Source organism: Columba livia, chromosome 2, assembly GCF_036013475.1.
Source record: "Columba livia isolate bColLiv1 breed racing homer chromosome 2, bColLiv1.pat.W.v2, whole genome shotgun sequence".
NCBI classification, from domain to species: Eukaryota; Metazoa; Chordata; class Aves; order Columbiformes; family Columbidae; genus Columba; species Columba livia.
Window position 1 is genome coordinate 137,499,148 of NC_088603.1, and position 16,344 is coordinate 137,515,491.

At 37.2% G+C, this 16,344-nt stretch overlaps 1 protein-coding gene across 10 annotated transcripts in view; it reads right to left on the bottom strand.

The window, feature by feature from the left end:
• Window positions 1-603: 603 nt before the first annotated feature.
• The window catches only part of RAD54B (RAD54 homolog B), a 64,004-nt gene continuing 48,263 nt past the window's right edge, over window positions 604-16,344 (bottom strand). For 6 of the 10 annotated variants that reach the window (XM_065053988.1, XM_065053984.1, XM_065053989.1 and 3 more), the window contains 8 exons: window positions 12,487-12,694; window positions 11,807-11,946; window positions 10,939-11,229; window positions 9,382-9,557; window positions 6,862-7,123; window positions 5,567-5,633; window positions 5,050-5,250; window positions 604-1,452 (listed from right to left, as the gene is read on the bottom strand). In XM_065053988.1, coding sequence (XP_064910060.1) covers window positions 1,235-1,452; window positions 5,050-5,250; window positions 5,567-5,633; window positions 6,862-7,123; window positions 9,382-9,557; window positions 10,939-11,229; window positions 11,807-11,946; window positions 12,487-12,694 — 1,563 coding nt within the window. In that variant the 3' untranslated portion in view covers window positions 604-1,234. Of the gene's footprint in view, window positions 1,453-5,049; window positions 5,251-5,566; window positions 5,634-6,861; window positions 7,124-9,381; window positions 9,558-10,938; window positions 11,230-11,806; window positions 11,947-12,486; window positions 12,695-14,048; window positions 14,199-16,344 lie in introns of all 10 variants that reach the window. The other 4 variants (XM_065053987.1, XM_065053980.1, XM_065053982.1 and 1 more) reach the window with 1 other exon arrangement.

Genomic DNA, 16,344 nt, shown 5'->3' on the forward strand with positions numbered 1-16,344 from the left:
TTCACTTTGCTTTTCATTACTATGTGGCATCGTTCAGCGTTTAGGGTCAAAGGAAACTAAAAAAAAACCTCTGAAATAAAGGTGGATGGGGAAGAAAGGTCAGTGCACATAGCCTTCCATTCCCAAACTGCAACAAAACACAAGGAAAATGTTTGCTGATAGGTTAGGATGAACTGTGAACTCAGCGACAGTCTAGGGAAAGACAGACCACTAACTGTTGTAACATGGAGGAAAAAAAAAACAACCTGTTTTCCTGCAAGTTGGTTGGACTTTAGGAACTGCTATCACAACGTGTACCCAATATCCAGAGGTTGTACATCATGTGGCACAACACAGGACTACCACAATGGAGCCCTATTTACACTCAAGGTCTTTCAAATTCTGTAAGTTTGCAGTATTTCTGAAAATTATCCAATCTTCTGCTCTTCTGGGCCTTTCAAAATACTTCACTTAAAAGCTGTAAACTGATTGCAAACTTTCATGCCTTCAAAGAAGAAGGAAAACAAAGTAATAGAAAAATATACCATGAAAATATGCTCATTACTCCCATGTTTGGCAAAGAGTGTCCTTAGAAGGACCAGCTAAATATAGATAAGCCTATACTTTGTACATCTGAGAAATAAAGTTTATTTTTTCAAGGAAAAGCAAGAGTTGAATTTCAGAATATTTTGACACAGTATCAAGCTGTGGTGTCAGAATTTTGGATCTCACTGGCTTTTGCTCTGAGTTTTATTAAATTGTAAATTCAACGGAATGAACACCTACCTTGTTATAAAGCTGCAGTTATACAGATATATAACTTTCCATTGTCAAAACAAAAATCCAACCAGAGTCTTGTTAACAGCATTCGCATGTATATAGCATCACATAATCTAATCAGTTTTGGCTCAAGAGCTGCCAGCTTTACAAGCAATACATCTTTATGATCAAATGAAAACTATAAAACAAAGTAGACATACACAGGAATGTGCATAAAAACAATCTTACTAATTATTTTATCAACAGAAGACTGGAAAGCAAAGTTATTTTTAAAAATCTGTATTATAATTATGGTAAGTATGATTAACTTAGTAATAACTGTAACTTTGTATAAACACCAGTAATCACATTTACCCAGAAACCTTGTCAGAAAAACACAAAACAGAACTTGGCAAAAGAACAGAAGGTAAGTGCTCATCAGTTGTTTACCTATGAGGAGGAGGATGTAAGTGGTAGGAAAGACACTTAAGTTTTATTAGGTGGAGGATGTTGGACTGGTTACATTCTGGAAAATGAAAGAAACGTTCTCTTTTATCCTTTCAAGGAAAGGATCATCTAGAGTGTGATGTTCCCCAGAGAAATGTTTCCATTGCATCAACTGTGACATGGAGAGTGGTTTCTTTGAATTAGGCTTCCCATGGTTTTGGCCAAGCTGGCAGCTTCTAGATACAGAAGGCTTATCTGAGGAAGAACCTGGAAAAAAAAGATGCAGTAAACTAATCAGAGAAAACTAGGACAGAAAATCTAAGTCTGAATCAATAAACCAGTTAGTGATAACAAGAGAGAAAATAGAATAGCATATATAATCCTTCTATGTCTTTGAAACCCAAACATATGTATGAGGGGAATATAACATAATAAATAAATGTAAGAGGGGAAAGGCTGTTTATTGGCTCATTGACTGAGTTTATCAAAATCACCATATGCTAGCATAAAGACAAATCCTTTTATACATGGATGGGAAAAGAAATATCTTCTCTGGCAATTTCCTTTCTTCTGTCTTCCTAATTCTCTGACATTCTGGTCGCTCCCATTCTTTAAGTAAATCTGAATCTAGAAGTATGTTGCAGCAAAATTCATGCTAGCTTCTATTTCCTCCCAGAGGAGCCATTCCAAACAGCTAAGAATAGTTCGAATAGCTATTATATTTCACTGACTCAGCACAACAGAGCTTTGCATTCTGTACATCCAGATTATGCCAACTGGTTCAATATATAAAATACATTGTGCATAAAGTATACTGTATATCACAGTAAGGAAAAGATGATTGCCTGTTAAGCACAAAGGCAGGAATTAACTTTCAACAAAGGATCCTAAAGCCCCAAACAGTACCAGGTCATGGCAGGGGATGTCACACATTGCTGGCTTCATGATTCATCTGATGCATGTGATAAATGAAATCATCTTGGATGAGAAAAAATCGCATCACTGTTGTTATTGGTTACAAACCTCTCGTCAAATATATTCATAGCAGTGTTTGTTACGTGTTCTTTAGGAAAGACCAGTGACACGAGCAGCGTGATGACTCAGAGTATTCTTGAGTTTTTTAAAGTTTTCGAGAACCCATAAAGACTCATATATGCAAGACTTTCCCCTGACGTATGATGCACATTTACACTACTCTTCAAACTTATTATTTTACTGGCCAGAAGAAAATTCAGAATCAATGTACTTCTCAAGTCAAAGAGTCATAGAATACCAGAATACCAGCTTGGAAGGGACCTCAAGGATAAACTGGTCCAACCTTTCTTGGCAAAAGCACCATGCTTAATTAAGATGACCCAGCACCCTGTCCAGCTGAATCTTAAAGGTGTCCAATGTTGGGGAATCCATCACTTCCCTGGGGAGATTATTCCAATGGCTGATTGTTCTCATTGTGAAAACTTGTCCTCTTGTGTCCAATCGGAATTTCCCCAGGAGCAACTTGTTCCCATTGTCTCTTGTCTTTTCCATGTGACTCCTTGTAAAAAGGGAGTCTTTGTCTTTTTTGTAGCAGCCTTGCAATGACATCAGCAGCCTCTCTTACCACCCTTGGGTGGATATTGTCAGGCCCATCTATTTGTAGGGGTCAAGCTGCTGTAATAGTTCACACACCAACTCTTCCTTCACTGACAGTGGGTCTGTGTTTGTCCCCAAGGCCTGGGGCCCCTTACAGATTTCTGCATTCATCACTCCATAAATTGCACCACAATCAGGTAAAACAATAGATTTACACTTTGTAGCTGATCTGAAGCCAGTAGAATAGCAAGTAACCCAGTTGCATGACCCATGCACAGCTAACTGCTTCCTTTCAAGACTGTGTTGTTTCCTAAAGATGGCCCTAGTGTGAGTGGACAACAGGAGCTTGGTCAAGAATATTCACTCTCATTGGTATATCTAATGGAGATCACTATGAAAAGTTCATGTACTGTGAAGCCTATATTATATTGTTTGGCTCCTCTTTAGTTTATCTTTTGAATCATACTTGTCAAAAAAGGCAGAGACAAAACAGTGAAAGTTCTTGGCCTTTTCTGTGCACCACTGTCTATCCCCAGTATCCTCTTTAGGAAATCAAATCTTCCCCTTGCTCTGTCATTCCCACCACTTAAGCCTAAGAATGAACTTCAGGTTTTTCCTTGATTTACTGCCAAAAAGGTTCTGTTCACTGGGATCAAGATATCATTACCCTCGAGGCAGTTTTGGTTGTATTCATTCCCCTGAGATCCAAGAGGCTGTTGTTGTGGTTGAATCGATGGAACCAGTGGAGCACTGGAACAGGCTGCCCAGAGAGGTTGTGGAGTCTCCTTCTCTGGAGACATTCAAAACCCGCTTGGACACATTTCTGTGCGATCTGCTCTGGGTGAACCTGCTTTAGCAGGTGGGTTGGACTAGATGATCTCCAGAGGTCCCTTCCAACCCCAACCATTCTGTGATTCTGTAGTATGTGTTCGAATCATAAGATAATCATTCAAGAGTATTAAGACAATTGCAAAATGCTAAATAAAATTATATGCTTCAGTGTTCATCATAGAAATATTATAAAATTTCTCTGGATTTTCGTATCTCAGGAACTCTACCTGCTTCACTGCACATAGTGAGAAAATCTGGCTAACATTTAACACTAAAGGTGCTTCTTCCACACAGATCCTGCAACATTAACTTAGTGCAAACATCACTTACTTTAGAACATCACTTGGTCACGTAAAAACAGGTGGTCTAATTTCTCAGTCATTAAGAAAGATACAAAGGCAATTAAATCAGTATGAGGAGCAAAATTAAAGGACAAATTCAAATTCTTATGGTTACAGAAGCACTGTGCTTTCACTAACCAACTCCTTCCCATTTTTCATAAAATGGGATGAAAAAGGAATCCAACTCTAGCCTACTACCTGGAGACACGAAAAACATCAATCAAAATAGTCTAACTGGGTCTGTTGAGCACATGCACTCTTGCAGCAATTTCTTTGGAGCTTTTTACTGTGGTATCTGTGCCCATTTAGAAGATGCCAGTATTGGTACCTCCTTATCACGTCTGTGAATACTGCATATGGATATTTCATGCCTAAAGGAAAGAAACATACGAGGGCAACAGACACTCTTTCCTTTAAGAAACTAGATGAGCTATAAAATTAAAATGGATGAGATGTACACATAACTTAAAATAATTATTCTTTTTTAATCCTGCTCCTAACTTACACCTACATACGCGTATGCAGCAAGGTATTAAAACAATTTTGGTAGGTCAGAAGAACATGAGAGACAGATTCCCTCAGAAAGGATGGATGTGACTTGTGTTTACAACTGCCAGAAGATGTTCCAATATTTTTCAAATACCTATTTGAATCATTCTGCATGAGCTTTGGTTAATAACTGTGAATTGAAGGGTTATATCCAGAGATTTGGTGTATCGTTATCTAGACCTTCATCCGGTACTGGCTGGTATACCTGTCCGCAAATAAACAGCTTCTGAACTAACCCCTACCAGCTACTCATCGCTGTCCTTTAATATTTACTAACAAAATACCCTATAGTGTCATTTGGTTGTAACAAAACAGTAGTTGAACTGGCCATAGCTAATTCAAGGAATTAAGAGGCACAATATATGAATTGGTTGCTACTGCAAGGAATGAATCTTTTCTCCTCTTCATCTCCTACAGATTAGAAAAATCAGACGATCTCTGAATGATCCCGCAGTTAATGTTGTTACTTCAGTTCTATTTTACTGAGCACCACAGTTTTCTCCAGCAACAGACCATATACTCAGAATGGATGTACTACCTCAGCAATGGCCTGAGATACAAAAAAACTCACTTTGATGGTCTTTCTTTCCCATACAGTCGCACTCCAGCAAGTCATGAGTAACACAGCTGGAATCTTCATGAACAGTAAAGAGATTTCGAAGCTCCTCTATGGAAAAATGGATGTGTTCAGACGTCTTGGAAAGGTCTACAACTGCCCCAGAAAGGTCCTGTTTGCTGATCTGTCTTTGATAAATCTTTTCTTCTATTGAGCCTGTATTGAAAAAAAAAATAAAAAAATATAAAGATACCTACACTGAGATAATTTTTGACCAGTACTCTCAAGAAGAAAAGTCAAATCTACTTCTTTATAAAAATATTCATATGAACTGCTAAACCACTTTCTTCTTCTGTTACTAAAGCAAAAGCAAAGCTAAATGAATCAACGGGATGTTTCTGTTTTAACTGAATCCAGAACAAATTATATACAGTTTTAAAGAGCAAATTTTTTCTAATAACACTTTGTCCCTTTCTTCTACTGCAAAATTTGAACAGCAGTCTCACTGTAATGTTTAAGCATCACCTCTGACCTGTGGTTAGCAGCCTGTAGATATGTACGGTGTGTTTCTGACCATCTCTCCACACTCTGGCCATTGCCTGAAGAAAAAAAGAGGAAGAGCGTTAACAACCTTCTGTATGATAGTATTTCAGCTAGAACTTGTGGCCTCCACTGATCAAATTACCAGTTCTGCTACACCATTGAAAAGATGTTGTCCCAAGAAAGCGTTCCTCAATAACAGTCCTTGGCTGTTTTTATAATTTTCTGGTATTAGCTGTGAATAATTTTGAAAACATAATTTGCTTTCTGCCATTTATCCTCCCTTCTTTCTGTGTAGTGTAGTAGGAAGGTAGGGGTTTCACCTCTTTCTTGCCAGAAATCCCCTCTTGATAACTGTTTTCCAAGCATTAGCAGCTGTTTTATATTTCAGAGAACAGAATCATAGAATCATTTCGGTTGGAAGAGACCCTCAGGATAATCGAGTCCAACCATAACCTAACTCTAGCATTAAACCATGTCCCTAAACACTCGTCATTGTTCAACATCTCCAAGTGTTTTTTGCTATAATACAGCTTTAAAAATGACATTCCAATTTCTTTAAAATTGTAAAATTAGTGTTTCACGCACCCTTCAATTCTTAAACAAACAAAATGTAACTGAGTACTGTTATATGATTTTTGTCAAAAACGTAAGTGTTACACGTATATATCGGGTACAAGTACCCACAACGTGGCCTGTGCTCTTTGGCAACCTGTAGCCATTCTGCCTGACTCAGCAGACTGTTTCACGCAGCAAGAGAAGTGACCACATGAGGGTACTAATTCACACTTAAAACAGAAGCAGGGCCAAGGATCAGAGTTGACTTCCAGCATTAAGCACACAGCACTACTCAACAATAAAAAGTTTCTTACTGCATTTATAAAAAGATTTTTTTTTAGAATTGTCATCATTAATGACTACTTTAAGTGAACATTTATGCCAACTAAATAATACCTGGAGTCCAACAGTGCTATTACAAGAATAGCACTGAACTGGCTTTGATTTCTTTCTTTTGGCATCATTGCCACATGATTTTCTCATTCTCTTAATTCTGAACAGAACCTCTCCTTTTTTCTCAGGTACTGCAAATTGATAGCAACCCTAATGATACCAACATACATAACATGACAAAAAATGTTTCTCCATTTCCTCTCAGACAGTTTTCTTCCAGCAATATACTTGTCCAGATGCAATGTGACAGCTGGGTAGCAATAAGAGATGTAAAGCCAAAAATCAACATCTCATTTGAAGCCCATCCCGACCCCCATGTACACGGCTCTATCAGACCTGAATATCGGTAGCTGGATTCCAGTCGATATCATACAGGACCAAATGAGATGCTCCAACCAGATTGAGTCCTACTCCGCCGGCCTTTGAACTCAGCAAAAAGATAAAATCTGGACTGAATTTACTATTAAAATTATCAACAATCTGTTGCCGTTGGGAAACAGGAGTGTTTCCATCAAGTCTAGTATAAGAGTATCCAAAACGTTTGCATGTCTCTTGTAATACATTTAATGTCTGAGTGTAATTGGATACCAGCACGACTCTGTCAAAGAGCAAAACAAAGTTACCTTATCATCTTAGACCTTGTTAAAGTCCAATGACAAATTACTGAAGACATCAAAGAAAATAAAATTACAAGTCAAGCAAAAATTACATAGCAACCTGAGGTCACTTGTATTTCCTAAGAAACAGAATATTTCCGAGTAATTTGAAGCACATACTAGATTTGGATACATTGTACCTATTGTCAAACATTCAAATGCTAAATAATGAATGTTTTCCTTTGCTAAAGAATTTGGCTTAATGCACAGACTGTGGGGATTCAGAACCAGCCACAGAGATCCGGGATTTTTTAAATATAAATATATATATCTATTTATGCAAAATAGCTGCTGTTAAGGCACCATTTGTAGAGGATGTTGAGGCAGCTGATAAATAATATGCATATATGACTCAACTTACTGAAAAAGATACTGTGAACTGCTATAGACAACCTCAGAAAATTCTAATAAACAAAATCATGACAGTCAAATACAAAAGCAATTACTTCTACGATTCTATGATTCTATGACTCTTTCCTACATTTTATGATTGAAAAAAACTGGGATGAAGGATGCTGAAAGATATCACAAAAAATATGATCTGAACTTTAGTCATTGTTATTTTTTTAAAGCAAACGCAGTCTCCTGATCCTTTACACTAATGACCTACATTATGTCAGTGTTTTTTCTCTAAAATTTTTACTAAATAAGTTTCAGAGTTGTGCAAATCCAGAATTTCTGTCCTCCCAGATAATAAGAATTATTCTACTGACGGGACAAAGAAAGATAATTTGAATTTAAGGCATAAATAAAATAATAACCACAGTTAGGGCATTTTCTGCTAGATCTTGTTTGGAGGTCTGTAATAATTTAAACTAAATGTACAAAATTCCATCAAAGCTGCTCCATTTTTTAGAACAATTTTTGATCTCAAACAAGTACTGAAGAACTAGACAAACAATTTCAGGGAAAATCTGGCAAATTAATATTTTTAAATGGTTTTAAAGTATTTTTATTATCACTGTTGACTCTACAATCAAACTACATCCAAGACTTCTTTGTAAAGACTTTGCAAGACTGATTTTTTTTGTCAATCAACCCCAAACTCACGCCTTTGTTTTTACTCAAAATAAGAATATAAGCTTTATAACAGGACTGGAATTGAGTCTGTATATAGCGAAAACTATTTAGTACTAATGTGAGCAGAGAAACAAAAGAAGAAGAAACATGATTAGCACTGAATTAAAGTAACGGACTTTTAAAGATGTAAAATTATGCCTCAACACCAGCTGTAGCTCAGTAGCTCCTATAGCACTGATACAGGCAAAGGTGCTTTTCCCCGATCCCTCTGCTTCTTTCGACCGACAAGAAATAAAGCCACTACATTTCTATATTTAGCTGTCACTGGTTTCAATGGATGTGAGGGATATAAATTCCAAAGATAGGCTCAGCTTTCTGATTTGTAAAGAGAGCATCAGGAAAAAACAAACTCCATTACATCAGTGCGAAGAGATCTGCTGTTACTTCCTGCTACTGAATTACAGCATGTCCTATTTAAGCATCAATTTAAAGAAAAGTTAAAAGCTAAATACGTTTGGAATAGCTCAGCTTTAAGGCATGAGTACATAAAAAAAGTCATCATGGGATACAAGGTCATGTGAGATTTCCATGAGTCAGCAATTTTATAGTAACAAACCACATGCATCCTATGACCTCATGATAAACACAGGTTTTCCTACATATCGGTGGCTTTTACCATGGGGGAAATGAGCAGCTGCCGTGCAGGTTCACCTGTTGCATCTGGTTACCCTGAGCAGAAAAGGCAGCAAGCACTAAACACTTAAACGTGATTAAAGAGGAAATAATTTATAATCCGGTAATTAAAAACACTTTAGTGAAATTTAAAATATTTAATACATGAATACAGCTTCTCAAGGAGATACAAAGCATTGGAAAGTCTTTGCAAGTAAAGATAGAATGTCATAGTATAGGGTTTGTAGCAAATTTAGTTGCTGGAACTCCGTATGAAAAATACAAGGATTTTTATCTGGAAAAAACATGAAGAGTAACTTTGAAATTACATCACCTACAAATCCTAGTTTAGTAATTGAACAAGGAAGAGCCTGGAGTACAATGAATAAACATCCTTGGTACCTCTGCAAACAGCTGCAACACCTTTATTTTGAATATTACATCCCCATGCATTAGAAAAGCAAAACAATATCCCATTATCTCCCTTTTATCTCTCTTTTGCACTTGCCTTTCAGAAGGGTTGAGCTCATGGATTGCTGCTAACAGCTTCACCAGCACCTGCAATTTTCCTGAATCCGTTTCAGAGAAAGTATCCGAAGTATAATCTTGGGGAAAGACATCTATCAGACCTTTGTAGAGACTGGACTCATCATGTTCATCAGACACAGGGTCACAGCTTTTTTCCTATTGAAAATAAAAGGATTCAAGCTCCATATCCCCTCTAATATGTTTCAGGTTTTTTCTAAAGTTTGCTATATTTTTCTTACAAAGACAAAAGGAGTCATCAAAAGCTGCCATGAAGTAGTGTTTCATGTAAGCATGACAACCTCCCAACACTGGATTGAAGGCACAGTTTTAAAATACTGATAGCACTTATTTTGGTTTACAACCTCTAATCTAAGACGTTGTTTGCAGCTGAGCAGAAAGCTAAAATACTTAAAACTGAAAAATGTGTTTTATTTCTACTTCTCTACATAAACAACCACACAGATGCACATCCACAACAAAGACATATCTAAAATTTCGGGCAAAAAATAATACCCTGTTTATTCTTTCTCGATTCCAAAATACCTTATTATGGAACTTCCCAGTCATTGACTTTTTTTTAGGAAGATGCTGTCATTAAGATTCAGTTATGCACGTGGAAATGAAGAAAAGCTAACAAGTAAAACCAATAAAATACAAGAAATACAGGTACTATTTTGCTGTAGTTTGAAAAAAAATGTTTCACAGGGAGGAAAAAGCCGAACTACTCAAATACCAAAACCACAACGGTAATAAATGACTGGCACATATAGTCTTTTCCATCCCTACAGCTTCTAAATCATTACATTTTCACATACAAACAATTTCTAATGCTTATAGTTTGAAGTAAAGGCAATGAACTTCACTTGGCAGAGTTGAAAGTTACAGGGAGGTCTGTGCTGTGGACATTCCCACAAGACACAAAGAACCTCTTTTAAGATTTACATTTCCTCTCACCTTACTTGGAATTTTAGTGGCCACGGAAGTTAGTATTACCAAATTCTAACTATCAAGTTATTTACCTACAGGAATGAGAACACTTCTATAGAAATAACAAGATGTATATTGTGATAGGATCCCAGAAGAAGGGGACATGGAGACAGCTGGTATCATGGGCATCTTGAGCCTGAAGCTCCCAGTGTCACTGAGCTCGAGAGAGTGAAATGATCATGTGCACAGGGAGGTTTCAGAGGAATCAGCAAAAAGAGTACACAGAATAATCTCTACCTAAGAGTCTTCTTTGAGAAATTCACATTTATATGAATTTTTACAAATATGCAGAGAAAATATTAAGATGGAAAATACACAAAGAACAAGAAAATACCATAAGGCAATGGGAAACTGGTGAGATACCTTCCCTGAGTACATTCAGATTTCCTAACATCTAGGTTTTTGAAAGCAGATCTAAAGGAAGGTGTATTTGAGAAGAGAGTATGGAAATGACCTTAAGTAACAGGCACATTGACCATAACATAGTTTCAGTGACCTTTGTCTGCTGAAATGACTAATTGCAGGCACCCACTCCCACACAAATAGATACCTTTATAGCTTTAAACAGAAGACATGGATGATTGCAAAGTTTTTTCAAAGCTCCTATACATATTAGGTGAGGGCTGTTTTCCAGTCTGCCTTGTAGGCAGAACCTAATAACTTGAGAACTAAGCAGTTTTCGATACAATTCAAGTTGCAGCGCTGTTGGTCGGCAGAAGATTATGCTCTCCTTTTTGGGGGGCAGAAATTTGTTTATAACCTCCTGAGTTCTCCTAAGAATAAAGAGTCCAGTGAGACGCGTGAGTTCTGCTGCTCTTTTTTCTCCTAATTCCTTTTCCTCCTAAAAGAACAAAGCACAAAATTAATGACAGTCTTGCATTTCATCACAATAATTTTCTGTATGATTTTAATTAAGGTAGTTAAAGAATATGTTAAATGTGTGATACCACTTTCTAACATGGGACTATAATGATCCATTCTTCTCCAATTAATACTACTGCATCATCTTAGTTCTAGGTCTGGTTTCTAAAGTCTTATGCAAAGAAAGATGTCCCAGAAGATACCCAGGGTTTGGATTATATTTTACAGTTTCTTGACTGATGCAAATTTTGCAGCACCGTGGAGAAACAAAGAATGAATGAAGTATCATCATATGGTAATTCACATGGCATTCTTGGGAATGCAAGGTGATGGGAGAACAATTTTTCCCTGATAATTAATAGGCAGCTGAAATGCTGAGACCTCAATGTTCATGTATTCCTCCAGCTCCCTTTGGAGAACAATAGATTTTATTTCAAGTAGGAAGCTGAAAAGCTTTTGCTGCTATTAGTCTTGAACTTTTTTTATTCCATAGAAAGCAAATTTCACAGTGCTGTCTATGAATTTTCTTTTACAAGTGCATTTTTTAAAAAATATACCTCTGTTGCTGAAGGTTCTCTAGACCTGACAATCGGTTCCTCATATATCTTTCTATATGTGGATAAAGAACCAAGTATTCCTGGATTCACAAACTCTATTAATGCATAAAATTCTTGCAAGTCATTTTGGATTGGAGTACCTGGAAAGAAAAAAATAATTTTGCATTTGATAACTTTTTCTTGAAAATGACAGAAGTAAAATCATCAAACACAGGGTTTAATGTTGAGAACACATCCTGAAAACAGATGTTTTGCTTCAATTACTCAGAGTACTGAATTAATCTAGAACTTTATCATGATTAATAAACTACTGTCCGCGCCAACTAAGCTGACTGCACATATAATGGTTTTGACAAACGAATTTTAAAAGTCAAGTTCTAAATCAATTTTACTAAATAACTGCAAAGGAAAACATTGAGTGTATGTAAACAGAGTCCTGATTCCCTTACAGAAGTTCCCAGGCTCCCTGCCTGTCCCTGACGTTGGACAAATTTTGCATTTATTTAATAAAAAAAAAAAAAAGTAAATAATCTGCTTTTTCAAGACCCCAGATTTCTGCATTTAATATCTATTGCCAAAATGTATGGTGTGCTCCTGTCATATTTAAAATAGCTTTTTCCTTTACCCCAACCTAATACTATTAGCATAGCTAAATACCAAAAGTAGTCACAGATACTAACCAGTAAGGATAATTCTCCTCTCACAAGACAGACTTGTGAGGGCTGTAGTTGTCTTAATAGAGCTATTTTTCAGACGATGTCCTTCATCACATATTAGGAGATTAAATTCTATAGCCTGAATTTGATCCAAAGATCGGAGTAGCATCTCGTAACTGATTATCAAAACTGAATAAAGTGGTGAACCAATGAATTCTTCTACTTTGTGGTCCTGCAGGTATAAAAGGGAACATATCATACAACTATTTCTTTTGAGATCTCTCATCATATTCCTTAAACATCCAGTGCCTACAGAAATTTTTCTAGCATGACACAAGACATCTACTATCTCCTCCTGGAGTCTGGATTATTGCTTCTTTCCTAATTTGCAAAGGAAATATGGGATCTGATAAAGCAATTTAGACTTTTACCACCTCATTAAAAGAAAATGTATTATTCTTTTAGGCCTTCAAATCCTTTGAGCCACATTACTGCGACAGCGAAAAGCACAGGTTCCCTGTAACAGGTCCCCAGTCCCAGCATTTAGGGAAGCTTCAAATGAATAGTTAAAGCCAAGATAACAAAGAGGCAGAAGCAGCTGCCAGTACCTTCGCTTTGTGATCTCAAGCTGAAGGGTGCAGTCATGTGGTCCAGTAAGAAGTTACCACATTCCGCCGACCTAAAACTTGTCTTGTAGTTTTGAACTGAATACGGTATTAACTTTTTTTAAAAGCCCTTAACATTTATGGGTTGGCCAACAGGTAAGGGCAACTTGGGACTCAGAAAACAGAGCCCAAAACGAGCCCCCAAACCAGTGCCTGTATATTGGTAAATAAATGCAATTGATTTCTAAACCCTGTATCAGTGGTCAGAAAATGGTTGTGAGCCTCTTCACCCTTACAAACCCTTCAAACTCTCTTCCTGCAAGAGACATCAAGACTTTTGCTGAACTCCTAAATTAAATAACCAGAACTAAGTCTGCTTGTTTGTTACTAAATGTGCTGATAAGGAAAACCAACAGGAGCTGCCCATATGATTGCACTTGAGTCTGAGCAGAATAGAACTTACAGAGTTCCAGTCCTTAGAGACAAAACCAGCTTTAAAAAGAGACACAATAAATGAAAAGGTCACTGTAATGTGTTGGGGAGCTTCTTCCAAACAATTTTCCTAGAAATACTTACATTTCTGTACAAACTCGTGAATGTATTATTATTGCTTACTTGTCTTGCAATTATACATAAAAATGGAAAAATGTACTCTGGGTGCGTCTGCTCAGCTCCAGCCACTCACTCCCTGCGTGCTCCTTCCTGTTTCCTAACGATGCTCACTAACTAAGCAGGCTGCGGACCCTTCGGACAAGCTGAAAAACCTCTTTAATTGCGAAAGCAAATCAAGCTACAGACTAAGAAGGTATTTTTATTTCCAAACAAGATCAGTTACCAAACACAGACAACTAAGTCTGGAGCCAGATGGTGTAATACACTGTAAAAGCAGCACCACTTAATTATCACAACCTTTAGAGCCTCCTAGCAGGTAATTGAGATGAATCTGTGGGCCGAATCTGGCACATTAATCTCACAAAGTACCTTGTGGTAGATCAGTCCCCACATGCTGCTCAGGACGAGGCCCAGCACACGCCGGGGGAAGCAATGAACAGTGAGGAGCAGGTAACAAGAGCACGCACCCATTTCCCCAGGTGTCTGGATGAGGCCCGAGCATTCCTGTTGTTTCTGTAACTGCCGGTTTCAAAACAGGAGCAGTAAATTTCCCAACACAGGAAGAGAAACAGAGAGGAGCCCTGTAGGCAACACCCAACGTTGTCCCTGCCCAGTATTCAAGCCACACACTGCAGCCCTGCAGACAGACGCGATGCCTCTCTGACCTTCTCTCGGGATAGTCAAGATCAGAAGATGCCCGGGGTTCATAAATCATTTTGTTTTCCTACACTTGCTGGGTGGAAGCTGAAACTACGGGGAAAGTGATGGGGCCACTGGGAAACTGTCTCCAACAACCCTCCCCTGGTAAATCACCAACTCTTCTGGACCCCTTAAAAAACACAGGAGAGTCTTGACATATTATAAGCCCCCTGGAGCTAAACGTAATATATCCATTGCCGTATATAATAACAGCAGTGGATGATGGACTAAAAATTAAAATAAATTTACAAGCTAATTTAAAGTAATTAATTTATCCTCTTAACTGGTTGCAAGATATATATGTATTATAGCCTCCATTTTCACAGCTACCCGAAGTGACTTGACAGGTTTAAGTGAGTTGCCAGAAGCTACATATGGAGAAATTGTCAATCAGTATTAGAGCTCCATAATGTCCCAGACTTACTCTTCAAACAGACCCTTCTTTGCACTAGTCCAAATCCAATATAGCTGGTAAAGCGTAAATTAAATGCTGAACCATGAAGCAATGTAAACCATGATTTAATTAATTCTCCAGATATTTTCACTTAAAAATCAAACCAGAACAACCCCACTAGAAGTGATATTCTGCAAACAGATAAAGGAGTTATTCTCTCAAACAGATCACAAATGCTGATAACATGGAGTAACGAGACCGAAATGCAACCTTTGTGGGGATGTCTTCATTTTAAAAGCAACAGCCTCTACATGACATTTGCATTTTAACAGAAGTATTTAATAATGTCCTGCCTTTCAAAGAGTCTGTTACTAAAGGGGCAGGATCAGTTCAAGGTGCTTCAGTGTCAAAGTGAGGAAAACATACCTAGCACACTTTTTAAAGTCTGCCAGTTCTTTGAATGTATTCCTTCCAGGCAAGAATAGAAAAAACCTTTGAGACAAGCTCTTCCTTTTAAGTTATATGGGAGAAGTAGCAGTATGGTAATTGCTGTTTTTCCAGAGATGACAGACGGTAAATTATTTTGAAATACCTCATTGTACCCCAGGCAAGTCATATTGTGTCTTCCTTTTGCATGACAATGTTCCCTTGTTATTTGGGAAAAATCTTAAAAGCTGCTGAGTGATCTCAATCCAAGTGGCTCCAATGAGATGAGTAAGAACATCAGTTATTTAAATTAAAGGAAAAAGAAAGCTACGGATATTTTGGGTCATAATAACTGCCAGCAAATTCAGGTTTTATCCTCCCAAGATTATCCATAAAAACTGCAAGAAGATGTTCAATTATTCCTAGCTACCTTGTCAGGTAAAATGTTGCCATATTATATTTTGCCTTGTGTCTATTTCTTTTAAAACCTTCCATAATTCTCATCCTAGCCTATATTACATTAGAGTTCCTGACAAGGCAGTTTGCTTCATTTCCACATCTTGAACAAGTAACTACAAAAAGCAAATGATGGAAAGAGCACCTATTACATGTAGATTGTCCTCAGTGGAAGATGAGTAAGTTCAGTAATTTCAAGGGTTTGGAAACAATGAGTGGAATTCAAAGAAATAATGATTGTTGCAAAATTTCATGCACTCTAAAAAAGAGTTTAAAAACAGTCTGAAAACTTCCATTTCATCTGAAATATTTGCTCTTCCATACAGATAATAAGGATAATGAAAGAAACTAAAAGCAAATCTGGTTTATGTAAGAATCAAGTTATCTTTAGAATGAAATACAATCTGTTTCTTCGGTCTGCTTGTATGGAACGATTAGGTCAAAAAATAATTTTGGAAAATAAATATATTTTCAAAACCAAAGACAAAACCCTAAAGGTATAACAAGGAGATTAAGAGATAAAATACTTTGTCAGCACATGGGATTCATCCAGGCCCTACAGCAACCTGGGAATGCCATCACCACTGGGAACAGCTCCACTACAAAAGCGTAAGGGATCAGCATCATCGGCTTCTTTATTAAGATTTGTAATTGCCTGCTTTCTTCTAGAGATAAGAGATATTCACGTTA